The sequence below is a fragment of the Oryzias melastigma genome, unplaced genomic scaffold (genome assembly GCF_002922805.2).
Source record: "Oryzias melastigma strain HK-1 unplaced genomic scaffold, ASM292280v2 sc00250, whole genome shotgun sequence".
Lineage (NCBI taxonomy): Eukaryota > Metazoa > Chordata > Actinopteri > Beloniformes > Adrianichthyidae > Oryzias > Oryzias melastigma.
The window spans coordinates 142,936-155,985 of record NW_023416890.1 but is presented as its reverse complement, the minus strand read 5'-3'; the positions used below and the strand labels follow the sequence as shown (position 1 = coordinate 155,985).

Genomic DNA, 13,050 nt, shown 5'->3' with positions numbered 1-13,050 from the left:
TAATGGGGGGCAGAAAGGTCACACTGGGTCACAGAGAGACAGAAGCGTCCGTCATTCAGACACAGTTCCTGTAGGAGATGGTGAAGCTCTCCATACCAGAATCACGGAATGAACCCAGACATGGAGACGGGATTCCCTATACTTTGAATGAATGAATTAAATGGTTTATTTCAAGCAATCAGGTCACAATACATACATGACATATCACTTAATGAATCACAAGTTGATCACTTGAAAGGGAGTGGAAGGAAGTGAACTTATATAATCCCACCCCGACTCGACCATTTTCTCTACATGAATTATCAATATCCGGTTCAGGACTTATTATCAAATATTAATAAAATCAGGCTATTAATAATTATGAATATAATTTATGTAATCAAGTTCCAAAGCATCCACAACAAATCATTTATATTAATCAGTAACAATAATTTAGTATTATCATTGAAAAAAAGACACTTTGTGCAGATTGTATTCAGAGAATTATGATAATACAAAAAGTAATAATTAAATCATCTTCATTTGCTAATGCAATAAAAATCTAAATATTCTCATTTTAAAAAAGGCAATTAGTGCAGATTGCATTAATCAAACAATAATTATAAAAATAGAAAAGTAATAAGTAAAAATCATCTTCATTAGTTAATGGAGAAAAAAATCAAAATATTATTAATTAAAAAAAACAATTTGTGAAGATTGTATTCTTCAAAGAATGATTATAATACACAAAAAATAATAAGTTGAAAAGAAAAGGATCAGGAATTTGAGCCGAATCAGTGCTACATCACAGCTTAGGAACAAGTCTAAGGCCACGTAATCGTTCTCTGTTGTGATAACTGAGAGACTGAGAAGGTCTCATTTCAAGGGAATTGTGCTCGAGTTCTGCAGCTCAGAATCAGGTCAGAGTTCACATCCAGCGTTTTTTTCACATTTTGCTTGAATTAAAGGGTCAAAAATGCCTAATCCCACAGTTCTCAAAGTCTTTCATAGATTTTATTTCCAGAGGCTTCGTGAGGTCCGGTGGTCCGAGTGGTTTTACAAAGATTCTGGAGTTCAGAGTCCACGTGCTGTGGATCTTTAGTAGAGCTCTTTAAAATAAAGTAATCTGATCTCCCAAGGTCTTCCATACATTGTAGATAAGATATACACACAGAGAGAGTGCTCTATGTAGTGATCTGACTAAAAACATTCGGCCTCCCGCACACTTCTGGGTTGTCAAGTTTATACACGTTTTTGGACAAGCGTCATTTGTCATGCATCCAAAGAGAGGCAGTCAGCATGAATTTGACGTGCAAATGACGTTGGGTGTGAACCCAACACAAGGTGCCACAGCTTCATGTCTGTAACAATATTTGTAACTCTCCAACCTCACAGAGAATGCAGCAGCTGCAGACCTTCCTTCAGAGCATCAACCCGCCACAGCACCTTCATCTGAGCCTCCATCTTTAGTATCCGAGATGCTCTCTCCTCCCCCTGAGCCCCCCAGGGAGAACAGCTCTCCTAGTAGCAGCTGCACCCCTAGTGATGACAGTAACAGCATGCCTCCCCCTGGAGAAAACAACGTGGAAGCAGCAGCTTCACAGTCTCCTACGGGACAGGAAGTCAACCCTCCAGCTGTCCCTCCTCCCTCAGAGGAACCAGCCCCACCACCGCTTCTGCCCCCCAATCAGGGGAGCCTCCAGTATGAGTAGAGTTACAACTGTGTGAGCTAGAGCATAGCAGGGGGGCCCTGGAGGCAGCTCAATGAGTGCTCTTCTAGTTATGAAAACTTCTGCTCTTCCTGTTTTTTAAAGAATCTACTGAAACTTTTTTTGGTTGATGTTTGTAACTTTTAGATTTTCAACGTTTCATGATTCTTCTAGATAATCTGCAATATTTTGTTACTCTTCTAGAAGATTAGTTTCTTGACTTCCAGGTTATCACATCTCACAACTCTTTAGATAATCAGTTGTGTTTTGTGGCTCTTCTAAATGACCAACAGCATTTCTTCATTTGTTTTGATAATTTGTGACATCTCATGACTCTTCTAGATTCTGCAGCGTTTTGAAACTTTTGAGATTCACAATCTGCTATGACTATTCTAGATTATGAGTGACATTTTTGACCCTTTTAGATTATCTGTGTGTTTTGGTTACTCTTCTAGACAACCAACAATCTCGATTGCTGATTTCATTGAGCTTCCTCAGTGAATCTGACAGAAAATCTAACTAAAGATCAGGATTTAGTCAAATGATTTATTTTGTACTGTCCAAACTGACCAAATAAAGGCCATGTCTTTCATCTTATGATTTTACTGGCTTTTTTTGTCCTGGTTTGTCTTGAAATCTTATCAAGACCCAGTTTATATCTGTCATAATCCATTATTATAATCAGGGTTTGGGTAAGGCTGTCTATGGTGCTCCAGATGGGTCACAGCTACACAAAATAAAACACTTTTATCAGAATCCTCTACACTTAGACATCAAGACACATCAGTTCTCAACATCTTAAATTTTAATCCGTTGAAAATTTATTGCAAAAAGTGATTTAAAAATGTCCCCCGAAGAAAAGCCCAGTCATGAATAAAAGCAAAGATCCAAAAACCACTGGTCAACTTGTGTTGGCTGAGGACGCGACGGTCCTCAAGATCCAGCAGAAACAACTGATGGAAAAAGGGAAGACGCTACAAGCCCTGAACAAATAGACAGATCAATATACTTGAGAAACAAGTGGACGTCTTGGAGCATCGCTCCAGAATTAATCATTTGATGATCACTGGACTAAAGATCAAACCCTGATGAAATGTGAAGAACCCAGTCAGAGGAGGAAAGCTCTGATGAGCAACCAATGGAGGTTTTTCTCAAGTCTAAAGTGAAGAATTTCATTCATATTTTTTCTGTCAAAATAAAAAAGTAGTCATCCAAAAACCTAAACAAACTCACTCAAAAGTTTGTTGTAATCAGTGACTGCAGTGCAGCGCCCCTCCCTTCCTGATGCTGTCTAAGCTAGGTTGGGGGGAGGAGAGGAGCGTGCTGCTGTTGGTGCTTCTTTAAAACGTTAGGGATGGAAAAACAAGCCCTCAGGGACAGCATAAAGGGGAGAAATAAGGGAAAAGGAGAAACGGCCTTCAAACTGAGGTTTGTCTGTTTTGCATATAATTGTTTGGAAATTGGATTTTGGCCAAAACAAACAAATCCTGTGTGGAAATACCCCTAGTTTGCTTCTAAGCATAACCTGAAAGGTGGTGCAGTTGGTTAGCGCACCTTCCTCATGATCAAAAGACCCTAGTTTTGAGCCTCAACTGTGGCAATCAAAATAAAATCCCGTAACGGGGAGCAGTTTTCTGTTTTTGCCTGAGGCGCCATGCAGCCCAGGACTGGGCCTGCTGACGACAGCAGTGGAAATGGAGCGGGAGGATGAACGGGATTCATGTGGTCGTCCTCCACCCAAGACGTCTGAAGCAAATATGTGTGCAGCATTTGTGTTCAATCAGTAAACCACCTGTACTCGCACATACTTCTCCACTTCTTTACACCTTTTCCCTTTCTTGTACCCTACCCATGCCTCCATCTCTAATTTCCCACTCTCCTTTGTCTTCTGCCTGTCTTCTATCAAGTAGACAAACACACAAATATAACAAAAATACATTTTAAGAAGGTCTAAATACATAAGGAGTTCATACAAAGATACACCTTGTGTGTCTGAAGTTCCAAAACCCCACCCCAAAATTCTTTATCAGTCAGTCAACTGTTTTAACATTCATGTTGGGAAAAGACTCACCTCACAACTTCTACTTCCAATTTTGGACTTTTGAAACTTGATATTTTATAACACTACTTCCACCTGCCTACATTCTTTAAATACAATTTATAACAGTCTCATTTCATTCTATGTTGTCCTTATACAACTCACCATTGAACATCATATAATACAGTAGTTCAGGTTGGCTATCACCATCACGTAGATGGCAATTTCACTGGCTATAGTTTGTTTTTATTTATTTTGACTTCCTTTTTTTTTTTTAAGTACTTGGTTCTGTGTACTTCACAACATAAACTACACCACAATAATCAGGTTTTTTTCTGTACAAAATATTCACAAACAATCTGGCAAACTTGCATTTTGTTTTAAAGCACCAAAACGCTTTCTTCTTGTAGCTTCTGCTTAACATTGATACTTATCCATAAAAACTGAATTAACTGAGAAAACAGCAACAGTACAACACATCTTAAATAACAAACGTCACTTCTTCTACTGACTGGAACATGCTACCACCCATTTTCTAAACCTGCTTTGTCCCTTTCACAGTCTCGGGGCTGCAGGAGCCTAACCCAGCCACTTTTGGGCGAAGGCACGCTAAACCCTGGACAAGTCACCAGTCTGTAACTGGGCCTTTTTAAAACATTAAAGACTGAGAAAAGCGGGATACACTGTGGATAGTTTGACAGTCTGTTACTGCCGCCGCGTTCTCTGGCTGCAGCTCGATGCAGCGACGTGTCCAGTGGAGCTCATCATGAATATGCCGGCAGACAGACCGCTATGCTGGGGCTGGATCACGCTTCAACCTCCAGAACATTTAAAACGTCCCCCGGTGCGCTTGCTGTTCGGAACGTCGGGGGTCCGCAGCTCTCAGGACGCGGCGCCGGACGCGAGCCGGTACCACCAGACGTGGTACTGGACGCGAACCGGAGCCAGTCTAGGGTGCAGGAGCTCTCCAGGTCCTAGCGCCGGCCGGTTTTCGCTCGCAGCTCGGTGGTTGGAGAACCGCCCGTGATCTAGTGAGTAGTGATGGGAATTCTGGCTCCTTTAAAGGGTTAGTAATGGGGTTGTGGGTCATTTTCGGTGTTAACTGTATTTCGCCTTATATTTACCATTTCCAAATGTTTTGGCGTGTTTTGAGAAAGAAATATTGAAATAAAACGGCATTTTTGAGGCAAAATTTGGCAAACCTGTCTCTTCTGGGTAAAAAGCTCCGTTTTGGTCACGTGGTGCGTGTGACGTCACCAGAGTCAACACAGCAAGATGGCTTCTCCTTTGCGTGTCGGAGCTAGCGATAGCGGCGATATTTCAAGGTCCACAATTCTGTTTTCAGATTGTGGAAACATTTGTTCTGAAAGTGACGTTGATTCAGAGGCGCCGGGTGTTTGTGGTTTGAGGACTGTAAAGCCCTATCAATTTGAGCCGGCAGCGCGGAAAGTAAGAGCTCACAATCTGGCAATGACACTGACAGTGACGCTGAGAATGCCCATGAAAACGAAAACTCTCCGTTTATCAGAGCCATGCTCGAAGCTGGAAGATGTGGAGCATCTAATGAAGCTTTGTTTACAGATCGGAACCTTTTGGCGACTCTAAATCAAATCATCAATGAAGCTGACTATCCGGGTCGGTAATGCAGAGTTTCATATGCAAAATAATGAGCTTAGAGACATGTTTGCAGAACCGTCCACCACTTTATTATTATTTATTCACTTATTTAATCACTTTATTCACATACCCAGAAGCTCTTTCACCACCTTACTGCATGTCTCTGACATGCGCAGAAACCAAAGGAGAATGTAAACAGTGAAACGTACGCCCCCTTCTCCACATGAATCGTCCCGTTTCAACACACAACAACAACAGGGGATGACAACAGTCTGTCACGTTAGCTAAGTACACTGAAAATTCCGAAAACGATTCCTCTTCAGATGAAAGCATCACACAGAAATGAATGAGATCTGATCTTTCACGGAGGAAGAAATGACTGGTGGACCGCTGCGAGTGTCGGTGGTTTCATCAACGGATCTGCAGAGATCCTGCAAGCCGCCATCAATGATTAATAAACTTAAGAAACTTCCAAACATGTGCAATGTTTTAAACATTCAGTTTACCTGTTGAAATCAGAAGCTTTTCACGGTTTAGTCGGTCTGGTTCTGCTCACAGTGTTCATTCGCAATAGGCTCATTTCGATTGTAAATCTCGTAAATTTACGACTTTAAAAATCATAATTTTATTATTATTTTTTTTGGTGGCCCTAACACTCCGTCGGACCATAACACAGATGTTTACAGAATTCAACTTTGCCGCAGCACACACACATACATGTATCTGCAGACACCCTGGGTCCGCCTGCATTCTGCTGCTGGCGCTGTCTCACTCACATGACGTCAACGCGTCACGTGACCCAAATCGAGCCGTTTCTGAAGCAGGGCGAAATGCGAGTGTGATTTGTCGTTGATTTTGTCAAATTTTACAAAAACCTGCGTTTGTCAACGGTAATTATTTGTTATTTTTGATACATTAGAACATATGGAATATATCTGGATACGCATTTTAGCTTTGTCCCAGGCCATTACTAACCCTTTAAGGGAGCCGGCTCTTTCGGATCGGCTTCCCAAAAAGAGCCGGCTCTTTCGGCTCCCAAACGGCTCTTTAGGTTGTTTTGTTGCTTTGAGTAATTTATTATCAACAATTATATAAAATTATGCACAAAATGAATTACTAATAAAAAAACTTGTTTTTAATATGATTTTATTTCACTCATATAAACAGAAAAATGAATAGAAATTATAATAAAATACAAAAATCAACTATTTACTATTCAACAGAGCTGTTCTATCAGATTTTTAACCATCTCTTTGTAAACAAATTCAACTTGAAAACAATATAAAACACTGCAAACCACAACACAAAAATATCAATCAATCAATCAATCAAATTTTATTTATAAAAAAGCGCTTCTCATACTTCGCGCAGCTCAAAGCGCTTTACATTAAAAACAAAAACATATACAAAAAGAAAATCTTCACTCCCCCCCCCCACCCCCCAAAACATACAACTCATGATCCCACACACAATGAATATTTATAAAAATGACTTATAAATGACAATTGTAAAATAAACTTAAGGCTTGGCTCTGCTGTGAGGAAACAGTATTGAGGATTCTATCATACCAGGGACCAGCTCAGTCAAAGGAACATCGCCATGGCACCCACCCAGACCGGGACAGCAACGGAGTCCACTCCACAGCTGTGAGGCTGCAGTGCAGGACTCCAGCCGCCCCAGCAAGGGCGAGAACCACGGCAACGACCCCAGACCAAGAAGACAAGCCCTGATATGATAGAACCCACAGGAAACACTGGGTTTAAAATCATAGTAAAATGTTTAAATAAGAGACATAAAATACTATTGAAAATATTAATAAATTCGCAAAATAAAATAATAAATAACATAATATATAAAAATAATAACATATAATAAAACTACTAAAACAAATAAACAAGGACATAAGGTCAACTAAAAGCAGCATTAAAAAGGTGCGTCTTGAGCCTCTTCTTAAAAACCTCTACGGTCTCTGCGGCCCTGAGACTCTCCGGCAGGCTGTTCCAGAGGCGAGGACCGTAATGGTAGAACGAAGCTTCACCATGTGTTTTGGTCCTCACCTTAGGAACCACTAACAGGCCGGTGCCGGAGGACCTCAGGGTCCGCGAGGGTTCATACTTTAAAAGAAGATCACTTAAATAAGAAGGCCCAAGACCATAAAAACATTTATAAACCATTAAAAGAATCTTAAAATCAATCCTGAAACGCACAGGGAGCCAATGCAGCGATTTTAAAACTGGTGTAATGTGTTCCCGCCCCCTGGTCCTCGTCAGAACTCGTGCCGCCGAGTTCTGTAATAATTGTAAGTTTGAAAGAGATTTTTGAGGTAAACCAGAGAGCAGGGCATTACAATAATCTAAACGACTAAAAATAAAAGCATGCATCAGCACCTCTGTGCTGGCAAGAGAGAGGAATGGGCGGACTCTGGCGATATTTTTAAGATGATAAAATCCTGTCTTAACGACATTTTTAATATGAGGAATAAAATTCAGCTCAGAGTCTAAAAGAACGCCCAGGTTTCTCACACAGTGAGAGGGATTAAAATTCTGAAGACGAGTTAAAATTCTCTCTCTCTTGTCTTCAGGACCGATGATTAAAACTTCTGTTTTGTCCTGGTTGAGCTGAAGGAAGTTCTCTGCCATCCATGACTTGATGTCTAAAATACAATTTAAAAGAGTATTTAAAGGTTCAAGGTCATCAGGAGACACGGCGATGTAAAGCTGAGTATCATCAGCATAGCTGTGAAAGTCAACGCCGTGTCTCCTGATGACATCCCCAAGAGGCAACATGTACAAATTAAAAAGAATGGGACCTAAAATTGACCCTTGGGGAACCCCACAACTTATTTCATGGATTCTTGAGGAGCATGTATCCATACTTACATAAAAGTGTCGGTCTGTAAGGTAAGAATAAAACCACTTAAGAACATTTCCAGAGAGGCCCACTAGACTCCTAAGTCTATTTAATAAAATCTGGTGATCTACTGTATCAAAGGCGGCACTAAGATCCAGCAGCACCAGAACAGAGAGTTTCTGTGAGTCTAAATTAATTCTAAGATCATTAACGATCTTTAAAAGAGCCGTCTCTGTACTGTGGTTCATTCTAAAACCAGACTGATATTTTTCTAAAATATTTTTGTGATTTAAAAACTCATGTAGTTGAGTAGCGACACTTTTTTCTATAATTTTACTTAAAAACGGTAAGTTGGATACAGGTCTGTAGTTATCCAGAGTATTTGGATCTAAACTGCTCTTCTTCAGAAGGGGCCTCACCACCGCCGTCTTACAGGCAGAGGGGAAGACACCCGTCTGAAGAGAGCAGTTCACTATGTTTAAAAGCTCTGACTCAAAGAATCCATAAAATGTTTTAAAAAGTGAAGTGGGAATGGGATCTAAAAGGCAGGTTTTGGTGTTTACTTGGGATAAAACTCGACCAAGCATTTCCACATCAACCAGGACAAAACTCCCCAGTGTTTCCTCGGGTAAAACCAACGCTGGTGATCTGTTAAAACCAGAGTTTGGCACAGGTGAAAGACTAGATCTTATAGCATTGATTTTACCCATGAAGTGGTCTGCGAAGTCCTCACATGCAGCATTAGATGACGGCATGGAGGACTTATTAAAATCTTTATTTATTAAAATATCTATTGTTTTAAAAAGAACTTTGGGATTGTTTTTATTTTCTGAAATTAGATTTGAAAAGTATAGTGTTCTGGCCTTTTTAATGGAGTTATTGTAAATTTTGAGTTGTTCTTTAAAAATGTCTTTATGAATCATTAGTTTTGTCTTCCTGTATCTCCTCTCTGCTCTTCTGCACTTCTGTTTCAGACACCTTATGTCGTCAGTCTTCCATGGTGTTTTAGAAGTGGTTCTTAATGTTTTTGTTTTGACTGGAGCCACTGCATCTAAGGAAGACTGAAGTCTGTTATTAAAATCATCAACCATAAAATCACAGGATGCAGATGAAGTTTGAGCAGGAGTTTGGTTAAAATTATTAATAAAACTTGCAGCCACTTCAGGATTTATATACCGTTTCCTCACAGTTCTCACTGAGGCTTCCTGCTGGATTTCACTGGTGACATTAAAAAACACACAGCAGTGATCTGATATTGCTAAATCAACAACAGAGGACACCCCGGCAGACAGACCGTAGGTGATGACGAGGTCGAGGGTGTGTCCTCTGTTGTGAGTGGCCTGTGTGACATGTTGTTTAAAATCCATGCTGCTAAGAAGATTTAAAAACTCACAAGCATCGTCATCATTTTTATAAACATGTAAATTAAAATCACCAGTAATTAAAATCCTATTAAATCTAATGTGAACAGATGATAAAAATTCAGAAAATTCTTCAATAAAACAGGAAGGAGGGTTTGGTGGTCTATACACTGTGACAGCTAAAACAGGTGGGGCACCAAAGAGAAAAGCATGATGCTCAAACGAAGAATATTTCTTGAATACAATATTTTCAGACATTATTGTTTCGTGAGCTATCGATGCTGTGCCACCACCTTTCTTACCTCCCCTGATTGAAAATAAAAAGTTAAAATTAGGTGGAGAAGCCTCAGTGAGAATAGCTGGAGCATCAGTGCCAAACCAGGTTTCAGTTAAAAACAGACAAGTTAAATCATGGTCTAAAATCATATCATTGATGATAAAAGACTTGTTTAAAAGTGATCTGACATTAAAAACAGCCATTTTCATTGTTGTGGGTAAAATCTGACGTGAGCATGAGATGGGTTTAGTGACTGGTGTTGTGTGAATTGGACGGAGACATCTGACATGCGAGGCACTTGGGAAAGAATTGAAGTTGGAATATGTATTTGTGATATGAACTGGTATGTGATGCTGAGTGGCAGAGAATGATGGATCAGGGGTGTGGATGTCCTGGTTCGACCGTCAGCTTATGGTTTGGAAAGAACGGAGGGTGAGATCAATGTTAAAGCTAAGAAGACGGGAACCATTATTGTTGGGGTGTAAACCGTCTGCTTTGAAGAGATATGGTCTATTGTAGAATGTTGTGAAGTTATCAATGTATGGGATGCTCATGGAGTGACAATATGATTTTAACCAGATGTGAAGCTGACGGATGCGTGAGAACATGATGTCTCCGTAACGGGGTGCAGGAAGTGGTCCAGATATTATACAGTTTATGTTTAAATCTTGGATGTTGTGAATGAGGTTAATAATGTCCACTTTCAAAGTCTCAGATTGGTGCAGTTTAAGGTTGTTGGTGCCTGCATGTATAATAAAGGTCTCAGCAGAGGGGTATTTAACAGTGAGATGGTGGGCAGAGTTATTAATGTCATTGACGGCTGATCCCAAGAATGAAAGTGTTTGGCACCTGGCAACACGGACATGCCGGACAACGGAGTCTCCCACGATGAGCTGCTGCACAGGTCCGGTTCTTCCCGCTCTCTCTGGGTGACGAACAGCAGCCTCCGCGGGCTCAGGTGGAGGGATGAGAGCTCCAGAGAGATGTTTCCCGGCAGGCAGTGATCCAATACAAAGATACGTTTTGGCATGGGATCCGCTGAAGCTGGTGAGCCGGAGAGTGCGGTGCGCGATCCCCTGGACAGCCCGCCCGAGCGTTGGGCCACGGCCTCGCGGAGCAGACGGCGGCGGCGTTTCCCTCTCGAGGCGGACACCGAAGAAACAGCGGAGGCCCCCGGCGGAGGCGCCGTGACTCCAGGAAGAAGCGCGTCCCGACCAGGCTCCACCAAGGCGGGCTCCGAAGCAGCAGCAGACGCAGACGCCGTTGGATCCGGACAGGAGGAAGCGGAACCCGTCGCCCCGCAGAGACCCGCGGTAGAGCCGGATGTCACGGTAGGAACTCCGCCTGATCTCGGTCCCGGTGGGCCCACTCGCGTCGCTGACGCCGCAATGACGCCTTCAGCCAGCGGGGCAAAGCGGTTAGAGAGCGCTAGGTTTTCCGAGCTGGCAGTCGCAGGTTTAGATCCACCGTTCCTCCGGCCACGACGTGTCACCTCAGCCCATGATTGTTTCGGCGTGGAGGAGAGGGCTGGAGCCCTGGGTCCAGCGTCGGTTTGGTCATCATGGAGGCCCAGTGGACTCCTGGCTTCAACTGCGGAGCTGGTGTTGGTGGTGCTTGGAGCTGCGTCTGTCCGCTCCCATCCGTTGTTATCACGGCCACATATCTGAACAATATTGCTGTCGTTAGCGGTGGAATTAGCCTCAGCGGGAAGTTCTCCGGACCATGGCAGCGTCTGTGACATTGAACGATTTGACAGCTGCAGGTGTTGGATGTACTTGGATTGTGAAGCTGAAACTGAGAGAATTTTCTCTATGAAGTTTTGTTTTTCCTTGAGCTCCAGTCTCAGCTTTTGGACAGTGGCTTGAAGTTGGCTGTGTCCTGAGTTGCATTTCTCACACATGGGAGTGCAGGAAACTCCGAGCGGTAGAGCGTCAGCGTCAGCCATCTTCCCAAAAAAATATATATATAATATAATAATATAAAAATATATAATAAAAATATATAATATAAAAAATATAAAATATAAAATATAGATTAAAAAGTGCTTTTGTTTCATCTGTAACAGTGAAATACTCCCATATTTTGCTGCGTTTCCTTGTGTCACTCATTGTTTTACCTTAATGTTATGCTGTTTGTCTTGTGGCCACTGACTCTCTTTTTCGCTTTCCTTCTGTGCGCCGCGAGTGTGTAACCTCCTCCTCTGCGCAGCGCGAACACATGCACAAACACATATTGACCAATCGCGTGCGACATGAGGAGGAAAAAAAGGGAGTGAGAGAAAGGCTTTCCCTCCGTGTGTGCTTTGCTACTGTTGTTGCTGCGAGTGTAACTCATAGACTGAAAAAAAATAATGGACTGAGCGAGCAATGAGGTCCCCCATTGGAAATGCATTACTTCCTCTCCTCGCGAAAGTAGGCCGCCGCTTTCACCGTCAATTCCTGAAACGGATATCGCCATTTGCAAACAATCTTCAGCGATTGGTCTGAGTCATAGCTGAGTCATGGAATCTACAGGAAGTACTGTCGCCAATCAAGAGTGAGTTTGTTGCAACCGTCTGCCTCTTTCCACGCCTCGACCACGAGACCGCGGATGTAAACAGCTTATTCTTTGATCACGGCGGCTCGGGAGAATCGTACAAGTCTTTGTTCAAGCCTTTGAGGGAGAACCATTCCAACATTTGATTCTGTCAGCGGTCCTTTGGGATTTACTTACATTTATTCCTTTTTGTCGAGATAAAAGGAGCATTTGGGTGACGCCGCTGCAGAACGGCGCGTGTCCCTCTCACGCGCCGCAGCTTTTCAGTTGTCATTCGCGGCCAGGTTATAGTCTTAACAGATGCACGTGAGAAACGCGTTCAGCGGTATTTAAAATAAATAACCATCCTAACAAGTGAACAGCTGGATCTTTTTCTGTTTGAAAATACGACCAGGTCCTTTCAAGTTTGTCTCGCGCTCCTCAGACGGCTGCGTCTAATTCAGGCTGAAGCTGGAAAAGTGCAGCGAATATGAAACTTTGGTTGGTGATTTTATGCGCATATACGCAACTTATAATTTATAAGCTACAATCAAAACAGTGAAATAAAGAAAAACGAACATTAATCAAACAAAAAAGTCCAAAGCACATAACCTCAGAGTGAAATCTATTTCTACAGAGTAAATCCTCATCTAAAAATGTCGACAGCATGCTCCTCTTGTTGTTTTAAACTGCTGCATCGGTACA

At 42.0% G+C, this 13,050-nt stretch overlaps 1 protein-coding gene across 10 annotated transcripts in view; it reads left to right on the top strand.

Annotated features, from left to right (window-relative positions):
* The window catches only part of LOC112138828 (SWI/SNF-related matrix-associated actin-dependent regulator of chromatin subfamily E member 1), a 34,108-nt gene extending 31,823 nt beyond the window's left edge, over positions 1–2,285 (top strand). For all 10 annotated transcript variants that reach the window (XM_024261483.2, XM_024261478.2, XM_036210803.1 and 7 more), the window contains one exon: positions 1,375–2,285. In XM_024261483.2, coding sequence (XP_024117251.1) covers positions 1,375–1,691 — 317 coding nt within the window. In that variant the 3' untranslated portion in view covers positions 1,692–2,285. The remainder of the gene's footprint in view (positions 1–1,374) is intronic.
* The last annotated feature ends 10,765 nt before the right edge of the window (positions 2,286–13,050 follow it).